General features: G+C 49.3%; 2 protein-coding genes and 4 non-coding genes across 6 annotated transcripts; 5 read left to right on the forward strand and 1 right to left on the reverse strand.

Annotated features, from left to right (window-relative positions):
• The first annotated feature begins 7,767 nt into the window (after window positions 1–7,767).
• On the forward strand, window positions 7,768–10,774 carry RPS8 (ribosomal protein S8). Its single transcript, XM_059374533.1, has 6 exons — window positions 7,768–7,875; window positions 8,296–8,402; window positions 9,095–9,194; window positions 9,594–9,769; window positions 10,010–10,139; window positions 10,612–10,774. Exons 1-6 carry the CDS (start codon window positions 7,872–7,874, stop codon window positions 10,719–10,721), a joined length of 627 nt encoding a protein of 208 aa, XP_059230516.1. The 5' UTR covers window positions 7,768–7,871; the 3' UTR covers window positions 10,722–10,774.
• On the forward strand, window positions 8,130–8,209 carry LOC132002364 (small nucleolar RNA SNORD55/SNORD39). Its single transcript, XR_009399851.1, has one exon. It is a non-coding gene; the product is annotated as a small nucleolar RNA SNORD55/SNORD39 (small nucleolar RNA).
• On the forward strand, window positions 8,910–9,013 carry LOC132002373 (small nucleolar RNA SNORD46). Its single transcript, XR_009399859.1, has one exon. It is a non-coding gene; the product is annotated as a small nucleolar RNA SNORD46 (small nucleolar RNA).
• On the forward strand, window positions 9,835–9,904 carry LOC132002372 (small nucleolar RNA SNORD38). Its single transcript, XR_009399858.1, has one exon. It is a non-coding gene; the product is annotated as a small nucleolar RNA SNORD38 (small nucleolar RNA).
• Window positions 10,426–10,494, forward strand: LOC132002371 (small nucleolar RNA SNORD38). The gene has a single exon (XR_009399857.1). It is a non-coding gene; the product is annotated as a small nucleolar RNA SNORD38 (small nucleolar RNA).
• A 2,908-nt stretch (window positions 10,775–13,682) lies between the features above and the next one.
• Window positions 13,683–17,823, reverse strand: BEST4 (bestrophin 4). The gene is made up of 9 exons (XM_059376481.1): window positions 17,550–17,823; window positions 17,358–17,452; window positions 16,586–16,819; window positions 16,268–16,422; window positions 15,760–15,837; window positions 15,291–15,476; window positions 15,087–15,167; window positions 14,828–14,982; window positions 13,683–14,692 (listed from the first exon to the last, which is right to left on the reverse strand). The coding sequence occupies exons 1-9, from the start codon at window positions 17,699–17,701 to the stop codon at window positions 14,422–14,424; spliced, it is 1,407 nt and encodes a 468-aa protein (XP_059232464.1). The 5' UTR covers window positions 17,702–17,823; the 3' UTR covers window positions 13,683–14,421.
• Window positions 17,824–24,461: the final 6,638 nt, after the last annotated feature.

Here is a 24,461-nt window from a genome sequence, read left to right on the forward strand (position 1 = left end):
ACTGACCTTTATTTCTTGAATATGCCAGACCTATTTTTGTAGTAACTGCTTTATTGAGATATAATTTACATACTATAAAATTCACCCATTTAAAAGTCACATACTATAGGGGCACCTAGGTGGCTCAGTCAGTTAAGAGTCTGTCATGATCTCAGGGTCCAGGGATAGAGCCTTGTGTCAGGCTTCCTGCTCAGTGGGGAGTCTGCTTATCCTTCTCCTCTTGCTTGTGCTCTCTCTCTCAAATAAATAAAATCTTAAAAATAAAATTCACAGGGTGCCTGGGTGGCTCAGTGGCTTAAGCCTCTGCCTTCGGCTCAGGTCGTGATCTCAGGATGCTGGGATCCAGCCCCACATCAGGCTCTCTGCTCAGCAGGGAGCCTGCTTCCCCCTCTGTCTCTACTTGCCTCTGTGCCTACTGTGATCTCTCTCTGTCAAATAAATAAAATCTTTAAAAGTAAAATAAAATAAAATTCACATACTATAAATTCAGTGGTTTTGGCATACTCATTTAATTAGGCAACCATCATCACTAATTTCAGAATATTTTCGCCCAAAAAGAAACCCCACACCTGTTAGCAGTTACCCCCCAAATTCAACTCTTCCCCCAGCCCCAGGCAACCACTACTCTACTCTCTATGGACTTACTATTCTGGACATTTCATATAAATGGAATTAAACAATATGTAGTCTTACGATCTGTCTGCTTTCACTTAGTGTTTTTTGTTTTTTTTGTTTTTTTTTTTTCTTTTTTTAGGGAGGCTTGGTGCCCAGCATGGAGTCCAGTGCAGGGCTTGAATTCAGGACCCTGAGATCAAGACATGAGCCAAAACCAAGAGTTGGACACTCAACTCAATGAGCCACCCACATACCCCCAAAACGGATGAATCTAAAAAACACACTAAGTGAGGGGTGCCTGGGTAGCTCAGTCAGTTGAGTGTCCAACTCTGGATTTCAGCTCTGGTTATGAGTTGTGTGATCAAGCCCCGTACTGGGCAGAGCTGGGAGTCTGCCTGGGATTCTCTTCCTTTCCCTCTCCCTCTGCCCCTCCCCTGCTCATGAATATACACCCTCAAATAAATCTAAAAAAAAAAAAAAAAAAGATTGATCCATTTTGGGGCACCTGGCTGGCTCAGTCAGTAGAGCACGTGACTCTTGATCTCAGGGTCCTGAGTTTGAACCCCATGTTGGGTGCAGAGATTACTTGGAAAAGTTAAATAAGTAAATAAGATTCATCCATGTTGATCCAGTACTTCATTCATTTTTATGGCCAAATATTCCATCCTATGGTTATACCCCATTTTTTATATCCATGAGTTGACAGACATTTGGGTGGCTTCTACTTTTTGACACCAGGAGTAATGCTGCTCTGAACATCAGTGTACAAGTTTCTGTTCGGGCCTGTTCTGTTCTGTTTTTTTGGTGTATTCAAGTCCTTTGCCAATTTTTAAGTTGGGTTGCCTTTTATTGTTGACTTTACTCTGGATTCTACATCCTTATCAAATATATAATTTGCAAATACTTGCCCTTTCTGTGCATTATCTTTTCACTTTCTTGCTAATGTCCTTGAAAGCACAAAAGTTTTCCATTTTGATGAAGGCTAACTTATCTTTCTTCTTTTGCTCCTTATGCCTCTGGTGTCATATCTAAGAACCCACTGCTAAATCCAATGCCATGAAGATTTACTCTTACATTTTCTTTCGAAGAATTTTACGGTTTTAGCTCTTACATTTAGGTCATTGATCCAATTTGAGTTAATCTTTGTAGATGGTGTGAGGGGTCTGAATTCACTTTTTGGCTTGTGGCTATTCAGTTTTTCTAGCACCATTTACTGAAAAGACTCTTGTTTTCCCATTGAATTGACTTGGCACCTCTGTTGAAAATCATTTGACAAGGGGTGTGTGCGTGGCTCAGTCAGTTAAGTGTCTGCCTTTGGCTCAGGTCATGATCCCAGGGTCTTGGGATCGAGCCCAATGGGTTCCCTGCTCAGCAGGGAACCTGCTTCTCCCCGGTCCCTTTGCCCCTCCCCCTGCTTGTACTCCCTCCCCTCAAATAAATAAATAAAATCTTAAAAAAATAATCAGTTGAGCACCAGGGCTTCTCTGCAAGGTTATGCATAAACTGAGTCGTGGTTCCAGGAGGAAAAGTTGATTTCTGGACTTTAAATGTTATTCCAGGGGCTCCTGGATGGCTCAGTCAGTTTAGCACCTGCCTTCTGCTCAGGTCATGATCCAGGGTCCTGGGATTGAGCAGCCACATAAGGTCCCTGCTCAGTGGGAAGTCTGTTTTCCCCTCTCCTTCTGCCCCTCCCCAGCTCCTGCTCCCACCTTCCCTCTCTCTCTCTCTTTCAAATAAATATATAAAATCTTTTTATGAGACTGACGCGCTGCGCTGCCTACTGCACTAAGAAGGCACTACATAAAATCTTTTTAAAAGATTAACGCTGTACAAAGTTTTTTCTTTCAGGTCTCACTTTACCCCAGATCTCTGTCACCCTAGAGAAGGCATCTCACACCATCCTATCTCCTTTGCTCCTCTGCCCCATGAGAGCATATTATCTCCTTCACAGTGTTTATTACAATCTATTTAAACTGTCTGCTCTAGTAAAGTTTATTCTTCAGGTAAGCCTTTCATTGTAAAGATTTTCCAATTGCTCTTAATTTCTAGTGTTATTAGTCTGCAGAGCTAAGTGACCTTATCCTGGTATCAGGGACAAGAGGTTGGATTGATTCCAGGTTTAAGGACTTACTGGGTGAGGAGGTGGTGAAAGGTTTAAGTTGAGGGAGATAAAGATGATCCTGTGGAGGCATCCAAAATACAACAGTAGTATTAGAGAGTTACAGAGGGTTGGGATCTCAAATCTAGGCACAAATCGGTGAGAAGCAGAATTTATAGGTAAGTACAGAGAGAGGAGTAGTGAGTGTTATGGTTTTAGAGCATAAAATTCAAAGTCTGTGGTGGTTTTTTTTTTGTTTTTTTGTTTTTTTTTAAGATTTTATTTATTTATTTATTTGACAGACAAATCACAAGGAAGCAGAGAGGCAGGCAGAGAGAGAGAGAGAGAGGGAAGCAGGCTCCCTGCTGAGCAGAGAGCCCGATGTGGGGCTCGATCTCAGGACCCTGAGATCATGACCCGAGCTGAAGGCAGAGGCATTAACCCACTGAGCCACCCAGGCGCCCCCAAAGTCTGTGGTTTTAAGGAGAGAGTAAAAATGGTCTGAAATGGGACAACACCTGTCCGTCCAGAGGACTGTAGTTCTCTTCTACTTGAGAAGGCTGACAAGGAAGAAAACTCCTCTGACAGAACCAGATTTCTGTTAAGAGAAGCAGATTTCTGTTAGAAGGCTATGGGAAAGGAAAGCCTCTGCTTTCAGCTCAGGTCATGATCCCAGGGTCGTCGGATAGAGCCCCATATCGGGCTCTCTGCTCAGCAGGGAGCCTGCTTCCGCCTCTCTCTATCTGCCTGTCTCTCTGCCTGTGATCTCTGTCAAATAAATAAATAAAATCTTTTTTAAAAAAATAAAGATATTATAATAACCTATGTCAGGATTAGAATGTGGGTGATAGATTTAATTTGGGAGATGATTTTTTTTTTTTTTAAGGTGACTAATGAAAAAAGGGACAAAGGCATAGTATGATTAATGCCAATAGTCTCAAAGCAAATGGAGTCGTGGCCAGGCTAAGGTGTTGAAGGGGAGCAGGAGAAAAGATCTTTCCAGGGTAACAGGGAATTAGAGAACTTCTATTTGACTTCTGCTAAAGCCCGAGTAGAGACTTGGAGGGCATGATGTGGGACACGGAGAACTGTGTTAGTCTGATTTCAAGAGCTAGAGATACCTCTACAATACTGCCCCCAAGAGATGCATGCGTTTATAGTAAGTCTACTACACAAGAACTTTAAGAAACCAACACACTTGGGGTGTCTGGGTGGTTCAGTGGGTTAAAGCTTCTGCCTTTGCCTCAGGTCGTGATCCCAGGGTCCTGGGATGAGCCCGTTGGGCTTCCTGCTCGGCAGGGAGCCTGCTTCCTCCTCTCTCTCTGCCTGCCTCTCTGCCTACTTGTGATCTCTGTCAAATAAATAAATAAAATCTTAAAAACAAAAAGACAACTACACACTCATGTGATGCAGACTGGCTGACGTGGTGGAGCCCCAGGTTAGATGGCCAGGGGAGCCAGACCGTGAAGGATGATGGGTGGGGGGTGGGAAAGAGCAGCCCCATTCCCTTCCAAACTCCCCACTCATCTTTCCAGCGACTTGGAATACAAAGAATAGCCACCGATGTCCCACAGGCAAGTCAAAGTCATCCTGAGACTGAACTTTTTAGAAACCTGCCTCTCTGTGTTCTCTATTAATTGGTGTCATCCCACCATTCATGCCGTTTCTCAGGTCACTTTTCTCTCATCCCCCTGATCCAGTCTATTTAATCCCATCACCTACCAAGTGTCTCTAGAAGCCATCTCCTTTTTATGTCCAGTGCAATTACCTTTTCCCTTTCTTGTGCCAAAGAGCTGGAGATGGAGAGTTGATTAAGATCCCTGCACTGGGGGGCTCAGTGGGTTAAGACTCTGCCTTCAGCTTGGGTCATGATCTCAGGGTCTTGGGATCAAGCCTCATGTCCAGCTCTTTGCAAAGTGGGAGCCCGCTTCCCTCCCCTCCGTCCCCCCGCCCCCGTCTCTCTGCCTACTTGTGATCTCTCTCTGTTGAATAAATAAATAAAAATCTGGAAGAAAGGGGCACCTGGGTGGCTCAGTGGGTTAAAGCCTCTGCCTTCGACTCGGGTCATGATCCCAGGGTCCTGGGATCGAGCCCCACATCAGGCTCTCTGCTCAGCGGGGAGCCTGCTTCCTCCTCTCTCTCTCTGCCTGCCTCTCTGCCTATTTGTGATCTCTCTGTCAAATAAATAAAATCTTTAAAAAAAAATATCAGTAAACAACAGTTTCTCCTCTCATGTTTATTATATTTTAGTGGGGAAGGCAGATAATGAGTATGTAAAAACAATGTTAATATTAAGTGAGGAAAGGTAAGTACTGCTACTTCAGAGAGTTTTGCTTGTTTTTTAAGTAAACTCTACCTCCTGTGTGGGACTTGAACTCACAGCCTGGAGATCAAGAGTCACATGCTCTATAGACTGAGCCTGCCAGGCACCCCAAGTGTTGCCACTTTAGGAAGCAGGCTCAGAAAAGGCCTCCCAGGGTGTGTATGTATGTACAGGGTGAGATTTTGAGCAGAAACTTGAAGTGAAAGCAGGAGCCAAGCTAAGACTTAGAGAACAGAATTTTCTTGCAAAGCACCTGGGCCTGAGGCAAGAACAGCAACTCCGGGGAGTTGAGGGAGGGGGATAGATAGTAGGAGTCAAATTGATAAAGCAAGAGATAAGCAGAAGTCTGATACTCCTCAAACCAGCAAGGAATTTAAACTTTATTCCCAATGTGGTAGGAAGCCAGTGGAAGGCTGAAGATACAGAAGAAAGGCTAATGTTGAGTCCCTCAAAGGGAGGAGATAGGATTTGGAGCAGACTGTGAAAGGGCTTAGGCAGTTTACTCCTTTCTTTCTTTCTTTTTTTTAAAGATTTTATTTATTCACCTGATAGAGATCACAAGCAGACGGAGAGGCAGGCAGAGAGAGAGAGAGAGAGAGAGAGAGAGGGAAGCAGGCTCCCTGCTGAGCGGAGAGCCCGATGCGGGACTCGATCCCAGGACCCTGAGATCATGACCTGAGCCAAAGGCAGCGGCCCAATCCACTGAGCCAACCAGGCGCCCCAGTTTACTCCTTTCAATACTACCCTATGATGTTTCCCTCCAGCAGCCTAACTGTCTCCCCCCCTTTTCTTTTTCTTCTTTAAAGATTTTTAAGTAATCTCTCCCCCCACCATAGGGCTTGAATTTACAACCCCCAAGATCAAGAGCTGCAGAGCCAGCCAGGCGCCCCTATTTTATTATTTTTTTAAATGTTTACGTAATCTCTGCACTCAACTCAAAGTAATCTCTGAACTGAGGATCCCCAAAATGAAAAGCTACAATCTCCTTCAGCTGAGCCAGCCAGGCATCCTTCTCTCCTTCCCTTTAAAATACTTCTTGAGAGTATTATCTACATATACTGTCCTTTTATTTTCATTTTTTTAAGATTTTTATTTATTTATTTGACAGAGATCACAAGTAGGCAGAGAGGCAGGCAGAGAGAGGAGGAAACAGGCTCCCTGCTGAGCAGAGAGCCCGATGTAGGGCTCGATCCCAGGACCCTGGGACCATGACCTGAGCTGAAGTCAGAGGCTTTAACCCACTGAGCCACCGAGGCGCCCCTATACTGTCCTTTAGAAATAAAAAACAACAACAACAACAAAAAAAACAACTTCCCAGGGTGCCTGGGTGGCTCAGTTGATTGAACTACTGCCTTTGGCTTGGGTCATGGTCCTGGGGTCCAAGGATCGAGCCCCACATCGGGCTCCCTGCTTAGTGGGGAGCCTGCTTCTCCCTCGCCCTCTGCTGCTCTGCCTGTGTTCTCTCGCTCCATTAAATAAATAAAATCTTTAAAATTTTTTAATTAATTAATGAATTAAAAAACTTTCCATTCCAGGGGCGCCTGGGTGGTTCAGTGGGTTAAGCGTCTGCCTTCAGCTCAGATCATGATCTCAGGGTCCTGGGACTGAGGCCAGGATCCAGCTCCCCGGTCAGCGGGGAGTCTGCTTCTCCCTTTCCCTCTGCTTCTCCCCGCTACTTATGCCAACAGATAAATAAAATCTTTTCAAAAAAATAAATAAAGCTTCCCATTCCACTTTAAGTTTTGCCCACTCCCCCGCACAGAAACTGCTTTTGCCAATATTAGCAAAGATTTTCAAGTTACTAAATCCAAAAATCACTTTTTAGTCCTCATTTTAACTAGCCTTCACAGTAGCATTAGACCATGCCATTCTGTGCTGGTTTCCCTCCTGTCACTCAATTGCTCCTCCTCCCCTCTGCCAGTTTTTCTCTACCTGGACTTCAATGTTTACATTCCTCAAGCCTTGGACCTAGAACATCTTACTGTATTTATGGTCGGGGATAGCACACCACTGTATGCTGATTGGACCCATGCGCCAAGTATGGTTATAGTTTTAAATGTTTGGAAAAAATCAAAAGCATAATACTACATGAGAGGTGAATACCTGTACCCCAAGTTTTAACGGAACACTGCCACACACAATCATTAACTATATTGTCCAGGGCTGCTCTCACACTACAACAGCAAAGTTGAGCAGTTGTGACAGACTCTATATCCCACAAAGCCTAAAATAGTTACTTAGTACATTTTACAAGAAAATTTGCTTTATGCTCTCCCCCTAGGGTCCTTCACTCTGGTGACGTTAATTACCATTTGTATAGAGACAAGTCCCAAAGTAACATCATCTGTCCCAAGATCTTCTATCCCAAGATCTTCTATAAGGGTGACCAGACATGGCCAGTCGCCTGTCATTCCAAACGATCTAGTGAGGAATGAGGAATCCTTGACACGCCTCCCTTTTCCTAACCCCCCCAAGTCCAATCTATCATCAAACTCTTCAAAACAAAACCCAAGTCCACCGCTCCCTTCCATCCCTACTTCTTTCCACCCTTTCCCAACGCAGCCGCGCCCAGCTCGAGAGCGAGTCTTTTCAAAACAATCAAGCAGGCGACTCCCCCCTCGGTGTACCCTAAGACCCCTCAAGCTCTAGCACAGCCATTCCCACCGCCGGTCGCCCTCCCTCGGGATTCAGAGCGTGAACCTCCCGGGACGCGGTCGCAGAAACAGCGGCGCCCGGAAATACGTTAAAGGGGCGGCGTTTTACAAACCGGACAGCGTTTTACAAACCGGACCGTGAGGCCTTGCGTTTTCTCTTTCGCAGCCAGCGCCGGGAGTGATGGGTGAGTGTCGTTTCTGCGTTGGGGCCTGGGAAGGGGGATGAGCTCTATCCAGTGCCATCCTGCCTCGCAGCCAAGTCGGGAGTTCGGGCGCCCACACCCCTGGCCCTGCGCTTCCCCGAGGAAGGTGGTGCTCGGGTTCTAGCCGCCGAGGCTCGCTGCGGTGGCTGCAGTGGCTGCAGTGGCTGCAGGGGCTTGGTGCTGCGGGCGCCGCCAACATGGCTGCCGCGGGAAAGAGCCCGCGGGTCTGGGCCGCATGTGGATGATGACACCTCGGTAATGCTGCAAACTCCCGAGTGCGCAGTGGGGAAGCCAACCTTGGAGAGCTGAGCGTGCGGCCCGCCCGGCGCGGGGTCTGGGCCTCGCGAGGTGCCGGCCCGAGCCCCAGTGGCTAAAGCTTCCGCCCCCTGCTCCCGCCTGTAGGCATCTCTCGGGACAACTGGCACAAGCGCCGCAAGACCGGGGGCAAGAGAAAGCCCTACCACAAGAAGCGGAAGTATGAGCTGGGACGCCCCGCTGCCAACACCAAGGTGCGTGCGGGGGCCCTCGCCTCTCCCCCCGACTCGGTCTCCAGCGTGGTCTGGTCTCTGCGGGTGGTGGTGGAGTCGTCTTAGGGCTCTCTGCTTTGTCCAGGGGACTGGGCGGCCTCCGTCTGGACGCGTTGGTTAAGACTAAAGAGGTTGGGGGCGCCGGGGTGGCTCAGTGGGTTAAGCCGCTGCCTTCAGCTCGGGTCATGATCTCAGGGTCCTGGGATGGAGCCCTGCATCGGGCTCTCTGCTCCGCAGGGAGCCTGCTTCCCTCTCTATCTGCCTGCCTCTCTGCCTACTTGTGATCTCTGTCTGTCAAATAAATAAAATCTTTAAAAAAAAGAAAAAAAAAGACTAAAGAGGTTGTGTGGAGACAGATGTTGGGTATCAGGCCTTCAAGGGTGCCTGGAGGGAGTGGGCTTCTCGAATGATAGTCAGAAACCTGGTATTTTTTTTGTTGCATAGAGACTCAATTTTCCCTTTTGGGATCAGGTTTTTCTTTTTGGAGGTAACTGGAGTGATGAAAAAGTATCCTTAGGTGTGGTTGTGGCCGTCTTGGCCGCTTGCGTGCCACTTGCCAATGTTAGGACTTGTCATAGTTACACTGACTGTGTTGCCTCCGTCCAGGCCGGGTTCTGTACCTTCTCCTGTCTTGCTCTCCTGGATAACCTAGTTCCCGCCTCTGTGTTTTCCAGATCGGCCCCCGCCGCATACACACAGTCCGAGTCCGGGGAGGCAATAAGAAGTACCGTGCCTTGAGGCTAGACGTGGGGAACTTCTCCTGGGGCTCTGAGTGTGAGTGAGGCCCTCCAGGAGGGGGTGGGAACTCCACACCTAAATCTTTCTAAGCTTCAGTAAGTGCCTTTAACAGGAAGTCTGTGGCCTCTACCAAGATACTGAAGTTTCTCTTTGAAAGCTGTGAAGGTTGTGGTAGCTGGAGAATTCTCTCCATCCTGTTTTTTCTCACTCCTTTCCTATAGCTTCAGGGATTGGGGCTGAGTCTGATGAGTGGTTGCTAGTCATCTCTGGAAAGGTGGCTTTGTGGAGGTTGAGCTGACACCCCGTAGCTGGGTAACAGCCTAGAGTTCCCTTGCTTCTCCTTGGGCACTTGGGGGAGGGTGTGCTGGTAGGGGACAGCGCAGACAGTTGGCTTCCGGTTTACAGGACTTGATTCTGAAATTCTTCTGTGAGCAGGTTGTACGCGCAAAACAAGGATTATTGACGTTGTCTACAACGCATCCAACAACGAACTGGTCCGCACCAAGACCCTGGTGAAGAATTGTATCGTGCTCATTGACAGCACACCGTACCGACAGTGGTACGAGTCCCACTATGCACTGCCCCTGGGCCGCAAGAAGGGGGCCAAGCTGGTGCGTGTTTTAGGGGACCCAACGTCCCTGGGGGGGGGGGAGCGAGGCCAGCCTTATTCCAGCCTTCTTATGATGAAAACTGTGTCCAGTTCTGCTACTGAAGGGAAACAGATGAAAGCCTTAAGTGCTGAGGAAGGCAGCAGGAATTGGGATGTACAGGGCCCAAGGCTGTGGGGACATTTTCTTCCCTGAGCCAGGGCCAGGGGAGCCCCGGCTAACCCATGTATTTGCTTTATTCAGACGCCTGAGGAGGAAGAGATTTTAAACAAAAAACGATCAAAGAAAATTCAGAAGAAGTATGATGAAAGGAAAAAGAATGCCAAAATCAGCAGTCTTCTGGAGGAGCAGTTCCAGCAGGGCAAGCTTCTTGGTAAGATGGCTCTTTGCATTGGGAGATTGGGTCACAAGATACAGTGTGCCCTCTGCATTTTATTCTTGCCTCTTGTTCTCTTAACTGCCAGCTGTGTGGTAAGGCTTCACTAGGAGAGTTGAATGATAACAGTGTACAAGCACAAATCAGAACATGGGCGCATCCCATTAGTGTGAGGCTGGAGTGGGAAGTAGTGGGCAGGAAGGAGCCCGTAGGCCTGAGGTTGGCCTCTGCCTCTAACTTCCAGAAGTATTTTGAGAAGTCTGTGTGTGGGCTGAGGGGGCTGTCTCAGTGATGAAAACTTTGTCCAGTTCTGCTACTGACTTTAAGTGACGATAAAGTATATCTGAGGAGACACTGGGCTTCAAGCCTGCCCCCACCGTAACTGAAACAACATGGACTTCTAAGGAGACACCTGGGTTTGGGTAGGGACCCACCGTCATTTTGCTAATGAACACATACTCTCTTGCAGCATGCATTGCTTCACGACCAGGCCAGTGTGGCCGAGCAGATGGCTACGTCCTAGAGGGCAAGGAGCTAGAGTTCTATCTGAGGAAAATCAAAGCCCGGAAAGGCAAATAAATCTTCCTCCCACCTTCGGTCATGTAATAAAGGTGTTTATTGTTCTGTCTGGAGTTACGTGTGAATATCCAGTTGCTCAGCACTCTCTCCCTGAAGGCCAGTCCTAGATGTGGGGCTATGCCTTTATTTAGCTGGGGGAACATTTCTCACCCCAGAGGCTAGTGTTCAGGGGAACAGGGATGTGGTGCTCAGGCGAACAGAGACCGTATTAGGGAGGTATCCCAGCCCTGGGCTCCCAGTATTACTGGGATGTTGATTGGACCATGATTGGAACCTGAAGCCATGCTGCCTCTCTGAACTTGGCTCTTTGAGGGAGCCTCTACTGTTTCCCTTTGTGAACGTTGGTTTTAAGGTTTTAGCTTGAAGTTTTCAGCCTGGGTTCATGGGTGGCCTAGAAACCTTGAAATTATGTTCCAAAAATTTTTGATCTTGTAGAGAGCAAGTTGTATATATTTCCATGTCTATGCTGTCAGCTTTTGGGTGTCTTTCTGAAGTTAATTTTCTCTTGAACCCTAATCCTTCCCCTCCCCTCCTTCACATCTCAGGTGTGCAAGATAACCGGTGATTTTTGCATTGCTAAATCTGTAAGGGTCAACTCTTTGTCTTCAGCTTGGCTACATTATCTGCTGTTGGTGTTAAATGTAGTTTGTGCTGCATTTTCTTTTCTTTTTTTTTTTTTTTTTTTAAATGTGCTGCATTTTCTTAACTTTAACCCAAACCTACTTAAAACCTGCATTTGAATATCCTGATTGGACTCAAAAGTGAACATGTGAAAAACTAGTAACATTCCTCTGCTTTCCCTTTTCATATAGTTTCTCAGCTATTTAATAATAGCAAATCATTGCCTACATGCAGCTGCTTAAATCAAAATCTTGGATCATTCTGACCACTACACTCCTAACATCTTATGTCACCAAATCTTGTTGGTTTAACCTTAACACCCTGGCTCTGTCTTCTTTAGCAAGTAGCACTGAATACTTCTGTTGTCCCAACATAGTCCTAGAAATCGGGATCAATAGGTTTCTGACAGCTTCCCATCTCAGAAGCCTTCCCAGATGCTATGGAACCTGGTCCCTTTTTCTTCCGTGCTAATCATCCTGGCCTTAGAGCACATGTTTGCTTCTTAGTCCATTTGTTGGGAACATTTTCCTTCACATAGCACAAGCCTTATTTTCCAGGTCTTAGCCTTAGTGAGTTCCTCCCTGATAATTTTAAACTATAGTTCCTTCCATGCTATTAATCTGTAGTCCCTGCTTTTTCTCCTTATCCCTTAGTTGGGCATAAATTTTGCTCATTTTCTTTGTTGCCCAATTAGAATAGAATGCCAGAGGAACAAGTACGTTTGTTTCCTGCTGTCTCCAGTACCTGGAAGTGCATGGCAACATGAGGTACTCAAATGTGCTAAATTAATTTAAAAAAACAAAAAAAAGATTTTATCTGAAGTTAAAGTTGATGGGAAGTGCAAGTATAACTTAAGAGCCAAAGGAGTGAAAATCCAAATTGGCTCATTAGCTTGGTTGAATCGCAGAGTTTTGTGAATAGATAGTAGGGAAAGATGAACTAGGAGATGACCCACCCCCCACTTCTTAGTATAAAAACTTCAGAACACACCAAAAGCAACGCAACCTTCTAAAACCTTACCATGGTCTCTGGGAGGCGTGTGCCCCACCTTTCCATCCAGTGGTTATTACTGCAGCACCATCATTTTAGTTACTGTTAACAGTGTTGGTCAGGAATAGCAGAGTCAGATTAGACACTTTGCCTGTATTTCCCCATTTGAGCTCTACAAGATTATACCTCCCCTTCAATCCTACCTCTAATCTGTGACTAGAAGCAGTGTGTTTAAAGAGTTTTGGATTCATTCGGGGCACCTGAATGGCCCAGTTGGTTGGTCGCCTGTCTTCAGCTCAGATCTTGATCCTGGAGTTCTGGGATTGAGTCCCACCCAGGTCGAGCTCCCTGCTCAGCAGGGAGTCCGTGTCTTCCTTTGACTGATCCCCCTTCTTGGGCTGTCACACTCTCAAATAAGAGAGTCTGGATTCATCCCCTATTCATTCCCGAAGCCTTCAGCTGACCGTTCTTTCCCTGAAGCAAGGCAAACTCCCATTAACCCTGTGAGAAAAACCTCTATGGAAATGGCTATCTTGGGGTACTTTTGTCTCCACAAACACTTGGAGACCTATGTGGGCGCCTGGGTGGCTCAGTGGGTTAAGCCTCTGCCTTCAGCTTAGGTCATGGTCTCCAGGTCCTAGGATCCAGCCTCACATCAGGCTCTCTGCTCAGCAGGGAGCCTGCTCAGCAGGGAGCCTGCCCCCCACCCCCGCCACCTGCTGCTCTGCCTGCTTGTGCTCACTCTGTCAAATAAAAAAGCATTTAAAAAACAAAACTTGGAGGGGCGCCTGGGTGGCTCAGTGGGTTAAGCCTCTGCCTTCGGCTCAGGTCATGATCCCAAGGTTCTGGGATCGAGCCCCGCATGGGGCTATCTGCTCAGCCGTGAGCGTGCTTCCCTCTCTCTCTCTGCCTGCCTCTCTGCCTACTTGTGATCTCTGTCTGTCAAATAAATAAGTAAATAAATCTTTAAAAAAAAAAAAAAAAACGGAAAAAAACCTTGGAGACCTATGTTTAGGTATTCTGTAACCCATGGTTGCCCAGTAGGAAAGAAGCAAAGCCAGCCCCAGATGTTAGAGGCTGCACTCAACCTCTACTACACCTTTTGTTTCTTCTGAGTTTTGTCATCCTTTGACCCTAAGATTCGGTTTTGGCAGTCACCAGTGTCTTTAGTGGAGGCTTGCAGAATGGAGGTCAGTTCGGTCAACTCCAATCTAGGCTCCCATTAGGATGGTTCCCCCCCCCACCCACCCAGCACTGCAAGCCCACTACAGAAGAACCCGCAGCTTTCACCCCTTAAATCACGCTTCCTCCTGTTGTGCTGGTGGGAGCAGAAGGGGTGGCGCTCTGAAGTCCAACTGGGCTGGGTCTGGGTCCAGCTGCCTCCATGTCTGAGTTTGATCATATTCCCAAGCCCTTACCATGTTATCTTTATCCCACCTTCCAGCAGGCCAATTTAAACAACTGTAATTGCACAAGTAATAACTGATTATATTCTCATTGTAAATAAAAAGAATATTACAAGTAAAGTAAAAGTCCCCCAGCACACATACTCTGATGCCTCTTCAGAGTAAGATCAGGATAAGGTATATCCTCAACGTCTTTTCCTATGGGACTCAAATTGTGATGCCTGGACCAGCAGCAGCACCATCACCTGGGAACTTAATAGAAATGCAAATTCTTGAGTTCCATCCCAGATCTAATAAATCAAATCCTAGGAGTGGCACAGGGAAATACACTGAGCAGGCCCTTCGGTGCTACTGATACTCCCTCAGGTTTGAGAACGGGCCCCACAACCCATTGAGCAGGAAATTAACAGTGCATCCGGGTTCTTGTCCTTGGCCCTGCCCATGTATCCTAGTCTCACCTTCCCCAAGCAAACCATCCTACATTTCCCCACCAAAATGGACACATTCCCAACCCTGGTGCTGGCCCCACCATCTTCCCCTTTCAGGGTCTGTCTCTAAATTCTCCAGCTCAGGACACACTGCAAGTGCTCTAATAGTGCTGGAGGTCAGCAGGGTGTTGGGAAGTGAGGGGAGGCAGGCCTTGGAGAGGCGGGCAGAACGGCACTGGGCCAGGCAGCCTCTGATCAGGGCTCCCTGGTCTCGTCTTCTGATGCCACCGATGCCTCCTCAATGCGGTCTGCGGCCTCGGGTTCACCGCTCTCCTCTGCTCGGAAGCGCAGCAGATGCGGGGTCCTGGGGGCTCCTCGCATGCGACCAAATGTCCTGAGGCTGATGGCAGGGGAGGGTGCTCCTGCACCCAGGAAGTGGCCGAGTAGTGGAGTCTGGGCGGGCAGTGGCCGAGCAGCCGCTGGGGACGCTTCCACCTTCATGTTCTGCTCGGGGTCATCGCTCATGCTGCAGGAGGAGGACGGGCTGAGCGAGCCTGGCGCGGGGCCGCCCCGGGACTGGATCTCCCGAAAAGGCTGGGAGCAGGGCGGTGAGGCCTGCCACCCGGGTCAAGTCCTACCTCCACCAGCGTGGGCCACTTACCGAAGGTTAAAGGTGGAGCCCAGGAAGGAAGGCCGCAGAGCCTCGGCTGCAGTGGCCACCGTGTAGGGTGGCTGCGCGGAGTCTTCGTCCCAGTACAGGTCTTTCTCAGCGGGAGGCAGGTTCTGGTACATGTCGTCCACGGATAACAGAGACACCTGGGGCAGGCATCAAGTCGTAAGGATCCGCTGTCCTCTCCACACCCAGGCGGAGAGCTGGCAAGGAGGGGAGCACAGGCAGCTGCCCCCAGGCCCCTGCGTACCTGCAAGTTGCGGTCTATGAGCTTGTTGGTCTCAAAGTCGTCATCATCCTCACCAAAGGGGTTGATAATCTGTTCGGCCACCTACAAGTTGCAAGACAGTGTTTTCTGGGCTCAGAGCCCCATTCTCTGTCCTCAAAGGTGAGGTGGGGTTCCTGGGCTCACATCGCTACAGAGCAAGCCAGTACGGCGAGCCTCCATGCCCACCTTGAGCCAGCCAGCATAGAAGAAGAACTGCAGTAGCGTGGTGAGAGGCACGTACATGTCCAGGTCCCCCAGGGTGGATGCTGCTTCTAAAGGCTCCCGAGATTTGGCCGGCCCCGCCTCGGGCTCCACGAACTGGCGGCCAACCAGGGAGAGGCCGAAGAAGGAGTATACTGCTATGGTCACCACCTGGAGAAGGAAGCCTGCCTGAGTCAGGGAGAAATGCCCTCCCTGACCTTGAGGCCCAGTAGGGAATCTGATGAGGAAATAAAACGTATAGCAAGGTGTGGCAGCCTCCGAGGGGATGGGGTCGTCTTAGCAGGGCCCAGGGATGCTTGGAAGATGAGTCCTTGGTTGCTCGGTGTCTCGCTGTACTGAGCTGCCCCAGAGCAGGTATGGTCTCTAATTGTCAGTGTCACACACAGCACTGGACATGCAGTAGGTACTGGGGCTGGGGAGGGGAGGCAGTTACTTGGGTGTAGACGAGAGGGATGCTGATCCAGTCATAGTGGAAAAGCATGCTGCACTTGGCCCGGTACTTGTTCAGCTCCTGCGGGAAAGGCAGGAAGCCAACGTCAGCGGAGGAGAGGAGGGAAGAATGGGGAAAGAACAGAGAAGCCCAGCACAAACTGAGGTCTAGTCTGCTGTCAGGGGGTCTTATCATGTGGGGGAGAGGGGCCGTGATGGGAAGCAGTTTAGCGAAGTAGTTGCAAGCAAAGACTGGGGAAGCAGCAAGTCTGAGTCCCGGCTCTGCTAACTAGTAGTGACTTGGGCAAGTTTCTTGCCACTCACGCAGTGACTCAGTTTTCTCACCCGTGAGAGAGGGACGGTTATAATGTCCCAAGGGCTGGTGTGAAGGCCGAATGGGTTAATGTAGTACAGTGCTTCCCACCGTGTGCCATAGGCAATTGGCACCATCCATATTATTCCAGTTTGTAAAGCCAGGGAGGATAGACAGGCCTGGTCTGGGGCCGACTCACTTCCAGTAGCAGACAGAGAGCGATGTCATCACGGATTCGCCCATCCCTGCGGGCCTGGGCCGCCAGGTTGGTAAACCAGACGCAAGGGATCCAGTACTTGTTGAAATCGGATTTCAAGCTCTCAAACTTCTTCCTCTCTTCCTGGGACATGAAACCTGAGGCGATACAGTGAGGGGGGGGGGCACAGACACCTCCCCCGCCCCTAGGACTCGCCCCCACCCTTCCTAGGAGGCCCGTGTTCAGGTCCCGGCCCCGAGCCACCCCCCCAGCCCCCCAAATCCTCCCAACCCGAAAGCCGCCGGGAACACCTGTCCGCACCAGCGTCCACCACGTGCTCCATGGTGGGGAAGCGTTTGAGAACGCGCGTGCTGACCGAGCGCAGCACCAGCACTGACGCCAGGTTGGCGTAGCGAATGAGGGTGCGGCGCAGCAGGCGGCCGCGCTGGTCTACGCCGTGCACGCTGGCCGAGATGACGCACATCAGCTGGTCCGGCAGCGGGATGCTCGTGTACTGGGCCCACCAGCGGTTCACCACCAGGGTCACGTAGAAACCTGATTGGCCGCCGTGCGAGTGCAGACGGGAAGGGACGATGGAGGGCCGGGGGAGTCAGCGTCCCCTGCCCCCAACCTCCCCAGCCAGAGCACCTGGTCCAGGCCAGGCTGAACCAAAGCAAGGAGGACACATTGGGCTTCAGTGCCCTGCCTCGCTGTCAAGGGGAACGCCTCTTCCTAAAGCCTCTACCTTGTTAAGTCAGGTTTGGAGGAGGGAGGAGGGCAAACCTCCTTCTGCGGAGAAGCGGTTAACTCTGAGCCCTGCTTCCCATGAAGGTGGGAAGGGGGTGTCCCCTCTAGTACCCAGAGTGGGATTTTGAAGCCAGCCCATGTCTTGTCCCCAGGTGGAGTGAGGGTCCCGCAGGTGACAGGCAGGGTCTAGCCCTCTGGAAATCCTGGACCCAGAACGCAATTCCCTTGCCTGCTGACCTCCAGGCTGTGCTGCTGGGGGTAATTCTGATCCTCTGAACTATCAACTGAACCTGAAGTTCAGGAAGATGGTCAGAAGGATACCCGGGAGAATTCGAGGGAAACTTACCCAGTACAAAGGATAAGGGAATGAGATCTGCAGAACGATTACAGTATCGGGCCACCTGAGCATACACGTGCCTCTGCTCCTGGGTCAGCAGCAGCCTGAAGAAGGTGAAGTGTAAGCCTGGGTTAGAGGGTTGGTGGGTAGATGAGTACCCCACCCCTTGCCCCTGGGCCAGTCCTGAGACCTCCCCCTCACCGGTAGGTGATGCTGAGCAGAGCGTAGAGGGCGATGAAGAGGAGGAACTCTTTGTAAAGGAGCTTGTAGATGCTTCCCCTCCAGCGGAGAAGCAAGCTGGAGAAGCCTCCAAAGCGAGCCTCTGCCACTTTGAGGGTGTATGAGACCGTCATGGTGCTGGGGGCCTGGGTAGGAGGTCACAAGAGCTGCCCCCAGAGCCGTCCCTCTTTACCGGCACACGTCTGTAGCTTGCCTTCTTCTCAACAAGCTTAATTCCCCAAGCACCCTCCCTTCAGCTCAGGTCACGTACACCCAGTCTTCATCCTATGTCAGTAGACAAGAGGAAGAAGCTTCAGAGCAGACAAAAGCACTCCCATCCCCTCCAGAGCTCAGGGGTACATGGGTCAAGCCAGGATGGAATGGGCCCAGGGGAGCTGAGATCTATAATTTCTCTTGCAAGAAGCTTCCCCGAGTTCCTCCTCCACTCGAAGGGCCAGAAGGAACCAGGTCACAAACTCCTGAGGACAGGAGATCCATCTCCAGTCCAAACCCACAACTATCCTCAGGGGTCTTACTGACAGCTGGTCTCCCAAGATCCCGGGAAACGCCACCTCCCATTCCACACTGGCCTACCTGCTCTGGGCAACGGCCTGTGTTGAGCACGGAGAACTGGGCTAGCCCACACACCACCCATATTTAAATATCTGCTGGGCCCATAAAGCTTAGCTGGACTGAGGTTATCATTGATGGATTGAGGCTGTCACCCAGCTTCCCCTGGCCCTGGGAACTAGATGTGTCTCCCTACCCACTGCAGGGCTGGGCTGGCCTTGGGGTGGCAAAAGGGACATCTGCACTGGCCCTACATCTCACACAGATTACACCATGTCCTTGAAACCAGGATGACAGGGATTACTTCCCACGCTCCAGGTGAGAAGGCAGATGCATGATGATAAATTGTTATAATCATCACAGCCGCTGATCACAGAGCCCTGACCGACAGGCACGGTGCCAAAGGTCCTGCTAGGTCAGCGTCTCCTGCAATCCTCACCCCAACCCCATTTACACATGAGGCTCCGAGAGGTAAATGACTTGTTCAGGGTCATTGGAGGCAGGATTCAAAACCTGAGTTGATGGACTTGGTTGAGATTGAAAACAAAATAGCCAGTTATTTTACCAGCAAATAGACTTATTCAAAAACAGAGGAATTGCAATTCAGGATATGCAAGCTACAGCAAACCACAGGCGAATCCTGAGAACAAAAGAGAGGAAAGTTATTATATAGGGAAAAAAAGGGAAGTTTAGAGGGGCTACTTCAGGCAAAAGTCCACGGGAGGTTGGTGATGTTTTCTCATTCGCTGAGCTGTGGCAACTTCTCATTGGCTGGGCTCTTGCTATGCAAGGAAAAAGTCTTTCTCCCTCTTGCAGGGGTAGTGAAGTAGGTCCTTTCCAAGTGGAAAATGCAAGATATGCTTCTTGCTGTTGGGGTCTGCAATTGAGTACAAATTGGTGGGGTGTGAGACTCCCCCCACTCTGGTGACCAGACTCTCTTTTTTTTTTTTTAACATTTTATTTATTTATTTGGCAGATCACAAGTAGGCAGAGAGGTGGGGGAGAGGTGGGGGGAAGGTGAAACAGTCTCCCCGCTGAGCAGAGAGCCTGATGCGGGGCTCAATCCCAGGACCCTGAGATCATGACCTGAGCTGAAGGCAGCGGCTTAACCCACTGAGCCACCCAGGCGCCCCTATTTTTTTTTTTTTAAATGATGTTTCCTTTATTCAGTTTCACAACTCCAAAGGCTGGAAGTGGCCCAATTGGGCCTAAACAAAGGCTTGTGCCCTGGGACCAGGGTCCTGTGCACTGGCCACCCTGCTAGGCTTCTGGCCCAGGCTCTGGGGAGCTCGGCCTGACAATTCCCCATCCGTATTCCACAAGGTTGACAAGGCCACAGGTCTGGGACTTGGGCCTAAGGATGCAGACCTCCCTCAGCCCTGTGTCCAGAATCTTTTTTTTTTTTTTTAGATTTTTATTTTTATTTATTTATTTTTTAAAAAAGATTTTATTTATTTGACACAGAGAGAGATAACAAGTAGGCAGAGAGGCAGGCAGAGAGAGGGAGGGGAAGCAGGCTGCTCGCAGAGCAGAGAGCCTGATGCGGGGCTCAATCCCAGGACTCTGGGATCATGACCTGAGCCGAAGGCAGAGGCCCAACCCACTGAGCCACCCAGGCGCCCCTAAAGATTTTTATTTATTTATTTTGAGAGAGAGGGACAGAGTGAGAGAGAGCATGAGAGGGGAGGTCAGAGGGAGAAGCAGACTCCCCATGGAGCTGGGAGCCCGATGTGGGACTTGATCCCAGGACTCTGGGACCATGACCTGAGCTGAAAGCAGCTGCTCAACCAACTGAGCCACCCAGGCGCCCGTGTCCAGCATCTTGATTCCTAAGGGTATCTGGCATCCTGAGTGGCCATTTCTACTTCTAGGCCTCAATTTCCTCCTCAGTCTAACAAAGGAAATAATAGTTGAGGCACCAGCTCAATTACCCACCTGATACTGAGATCACCCACGAACCCCCAGGAGGACTGGTCCCACTTCTGACCTATTTGGGTCCTTCCCCTACACTGTGATCTGATTTCTCCCCTTCAAGTGTTTCCTAGAGACAGGAAACATGGAGAGGTGGTAGGAGCACAAGCTTGGGAATCAGACAAACCTGGGTTTGACTTCTAGCTCTCTTCGCAGCCTTGTATGAGTTACTTTGTCTCTCTGAACCTCAGTTTTCCTCCTCTACAAAGCAAGATCAATAACACCTGCCACCCAGGGCAGTTGGAATTATTCAAAGAAATAGTCTCCTGAGCCTGGAGCCCTGTGGGCATTTAGCCCTCGCTGCTCTTACCATGAAGAGCCAAGTCTATTCCCTTTGGTTTCTACCTCCTAGTCCTCTGCTGTGTCCCTGAACCAGGCAATCCTTCAGAGATAAAGAGGCAGAGACCTCTCGCCTGAAGCCTTGCCGGCCTATCCCCAAGCCAGACAGTGCCAGGTCCAGGCTTTTCAGCAGGGTAAGGCCTTCTGAGATGTTCCCACCCCTGCTGCCATCACCTGCCTCTGGCTTAGCTCCTTCTCACTGCTCCTGCAAGGTCTGGCTCAGAGGGCCCTCAGGGAAGCTTTCCCTGATCTTGCCCCTGGTCCCTCCCTGAAGCCCTCCAGGTTTCCTCTCTCACAACAAATCACAGTGCTCAGTGACCTGTCTGCAGGGCTCAGCTCCCTTCCAGCCCCTTCGGCCCTTGAGGACAGGATGGTATCTGACTCATGTCAATAGAGCTGGGGAGGACTTGAGCCCAGGTAGGCTTTACTTTACTTTTCTTTTCCTTTATTTTCTTTTTAATTTTTTCCCCTTTCCACCTGAAAGACATCTGGCCCTCCTCCCCTGCACCTTTTTTTTTTTTCTCTGAGAAACCTCTAAGATGAGCAAATTCTGGAAAACTACTCATGGCCAGAAGAGTCATGTTCTCTTTCTGGGCCCCAGGTGAGCCAGGGGAGATGTCAATATGAGGGGAAAATTGGGGTGTGTGTGTGTGTGTGTGTGTGTGTGTGTACGTGTGTGCATGTGTCCCAGAGGTCTGGAAGACCAGGACCTCTCTCCTGGGGAGGGCAAGATACAAGCTCTGGGTGCTCAGCCAGCATGGCCATGCAACCCTTCCCAAGCTCTGATCTGTGGCTTTTCTAGAGCACTCTGGGCTGCATACCACTTAAAGAGTCTTGTACCAGGGGGCCCAGGCCTGGGACTGAGAGGAGCTCAAGCCCTGAGATCCTGGGAGCTTCCTTGAGGACAACCCAGGCTGCTGCCATTCAATCATCGCCCCTCCCCCATCTGCTTCTGTGGCCCTCACCCTTCTGCCTGTTACCCACACTCTGGATCACTGTGCTGAGTTTCCCACAGAGCCATGGATAAAGGTACAGGACTTGAAGCCTCACTCATGGAAGGGGAGTCCCCAGTCCCCAGCCCCCAGTCCCCTCCCTGCCCTTCCCTCCTGAGTCACCTTATCTCCCTTCCCAGAGGCTGACAGTTCCCTTTGGTTTATGGTCCGGGAGAGGGAAGCACTCCACCTGTAAATCATTTACTCCACCCTTTACCTGTCCTCTAGTTCTTGCGTCTCCCTCTCTCCATGTCCTAATGGCCCATGCCCCCTCCCCTCCTCACAGCCTGGTGGGATATATGGCTTAGCACCTCACAGCATGGAGTCTGGAGCCAGGCTGCCCAGATTTTCCAAGCTGAACACTGTGAACTACCTTTGTGACCTTGGGTAAGACGTTTAACATTTCTGTGTTTAATTTCTCCATGGCGAAATAGGGAGGATAATACCTTTCTCATAGAATTTCTGGGAATATTAAATGCATTAATATTTATCAAGTGCTCAGAATAGCACATGGTGAGTATGAAATCCTGCTGTAGCTATTAGCCTCTCTCTGGTTTGGCTTTAGGACTTCGGCTTCTGCACCCACCAAAGAAACCCAAGATCTTACTGCTGATTCCAACAGCCCCCTCCCAAGTTCTACCTTTAGTCTCTGTCATTCTTTTTTTTTTTTTAATGTGGGGCTCAAACTCATAACCCTGAGATTAAGGGTCACATGCTCTACTGACTGAGCCAGCCAGACGCCCCGAGGCATCTCTCATTCTTGAAAGACATCCTTGACCTCAGTGACCTGAAACGGACAAGAGATTCTGAGGGGCACCTGGGTAGCTCAGTGAGTTAAGCATCTGACTTTTTTTTTTTTTTTAAGATTTTATTTATGGGCGCCTGGGTGACTCAGTGGGTTAAGCCGCTGCCTTCTGCTCAGGTCATGATCTCAGGATCTTGGGATCGAGTCCTGCATCGGGCTCTCTGCTCAGCAGGGAGCCTGCTTCCTCCTCTCTCTCTCTGCCTGCCTCTCTGCCTATTCATGATCTCTGTCAAATAAATAAATAAAATCTTAAAAAAAAATATTTTATTTATTAATTCAGAGGGGGAAGGGCGGAAGGAAAGAGAGAGAGTGAATCTCCTGCAGAACCCCCACTGAGGTGGGAGCCCGACATGGGAGCTCAATCCCAGGACCCTGAGATCATGACCTGAGCCAAAATCAAGAGTCCGATGCTTAATCGACTGAGCCCCCCAGGCACTCTGTGTTGGGCTCTGTGCTCAGCGCAGAATCTGTTTGAGTTTCTCTCTCCTCCATCTTCCGCTCGCCTTGCTTGTGCACACACTCTCTCTCTCTGAAAGAAAGGAAGAAAGAAAGAAAGAAAGAAAGAAAGAACTTAAAAAAGAGAGAGAGAGAAATTCTGATTCTGAGCTGCCAAGGGGGCAGGGAATGTGGGACATGTGCGCAACGAGGGGCAGCAGAGCCTCACAGAATCTTCTAGGGGCTGGAGACCCAGAGAACTCTGAAAAACCTCAGCTTGGGCACAGACTGTGAGGTTCTTGGAGCAGGGGAGGAGAAAGAGCATTAATAAGAGGGACATAGAGACATGGAACTGTGTAGAAGGAGGACAGGTGCAAGGAAGAGAAACAGGGACCCCCAGAAAAGTCAGGCAGTGGTGAATAGTGGAGTCAGACATCTTGGGTTCAGAATTTAACTCTACCCCTTTGTAGCTGTATGTGACCTTGTGCAAACAGCTTAACCCCTTGAGCCTCAGTTTCTTCATCTGTGAAGTGGGAATAATAATCACATCCATGTAATAAGGCTACTGTGAGCAGTCAACAGCGTAAATGCTTAGTCCAATGCCTGGTGTGTGGCAGGGTCTAAGATCCACTCATGGTCGCATATGTTTCACTGAGGGAGGAGGCAGAGGACACTTCCGGCCCTTAGTTACAACATTCAAGAGGAGCTCCTCCTAGTGTCCTAGTTTCTGGAGGAGGACTCAAAAATCTTGTTAACCTCCCAAGGGGAGAAGACAGTGAAGGGTAACAGAATATGGCACCCAACTTGCCACTTTGGCATAGTGACTATTTTGAACTGTAGGTACTTGAAAAACAGGAAATGCCGGGAGAGGCCTTCTCTGAACTCCCCTTACCTGCCTAAAGGCAGATCTCTAAAAGGATTCGATGGGCATAAACGCCCTTCCTGGGAATGTCTTCTCATATCACAGGAGAGGAAACTAGAAATCTATGCCACACCCAGACAAACTTGGTCCCAAATTATCATATCTCCTATCCATTCTTCTAAAGGTCCATTCATTTTTTCTAGAAATCATTTACTTTTCCCTGAGAGTATTTCTCTTCCCTTTTCCCTATTAAGATGGTATTTAATTGGGGTGCCTGGGTGGCTCAGGTCATGATCTCAGGGTCCTGGGATAGAGCCCCACATTGGGATCTCTGCTCAGTGGGGAGCCTGCTTCCCCATCTCTCTCTGCCTGCCTCTCTGCCTACTTGTGATCTCTGTGTGTGTGTGTGTCAAGTACATAAATAAAGATTTTTTTTTTAAAGATGGTATTTAATTGAGGAAGACACAAAGAAATGGAAAAATGTTCCATGCTCATGGATTGGAAGAACAACTATTGTGAAAATGTCTATACTACCTAAAGCAACCTATACATTTAATGCAATCTCTATCAAAATACCATCAGTTTTTTCAAAGAAATAGAACAAAAAATCTTAATTATATGGAACCAGAAAAGACCCCAAATAGCCAGAGGAATATTGAAAAAGAAAACAAAGTTGGTGGCATCACAATTCCAGACTTCAAGCTCTATTACAAAGCTGTAATTATCAAGATTGTATGGTACTGGCAGAAAAACAGACACATAGATCAATGGAACAGAATGGAGAGCCCAGAAAATGGACCCTCAACTCTATGGTCAACTAATCTTCGACAAAGCAGGAAAGAATGTCCAATGGAAAAAATACAGTCTCTTCAACAAATAGTGTTGGGAAAATTGGACAGCCACATGCGTAAAAATGAAAC

Source organism: Mustela nigripes, chromosome 14 (genome assembly GCF_022355385.1).
Source record: "Mustela nigripes isolate SB6536 chromosome 14, MUSNIG.SB6536, whole genome shotgun sequence".
Classification (NCBI taxonomy): domain Eukaryota; kingdom Metazoa; phylum Chordata; class Mammalia; order Carnivora; family Mustelidae; genus Mustela; species Mustela nigripes.

Coding starts and splice junctions, on each gene's coding strand:
- RPS8 (XM_059374533.1), top strand. Junction 8,403..9,094: donor GCCCCGCTGCCAACACCAAG/GTGCGTGCGGGG, acceptor TGTGTTTTCCAG/ATCGGCCCCCGCCGCATACA. Junction 9,195..9,593: donor CTTCTCCTGGGGCTCTGAGT/GTGAGTGAGGCC, acceptor TTCTGTGAGCAG/GTTGTACGCGCAAAACAAGG.
- BEST4 (XM_059376481.1), bottom strand. CDS start 17,701: ATGACGGTCTCATACACCCTCAAAGTGGCAGAGGCTCGCTTTGGAGGC. Junction 17,453..17,549: donor CTGCTCAGCATCACCTACCG/GTGAGGGGGAGG, acceptor CACCTTCTTCAG/GCTGCTGCTGACCCAGGAGC. Junction 14,983..15,086: donor TCATAGACCGCAACTTGCAG/GTACGCAGGGGC, acceptor TGCCTGCCCCAG/GTGTCTCTGTTATCCGTGGA.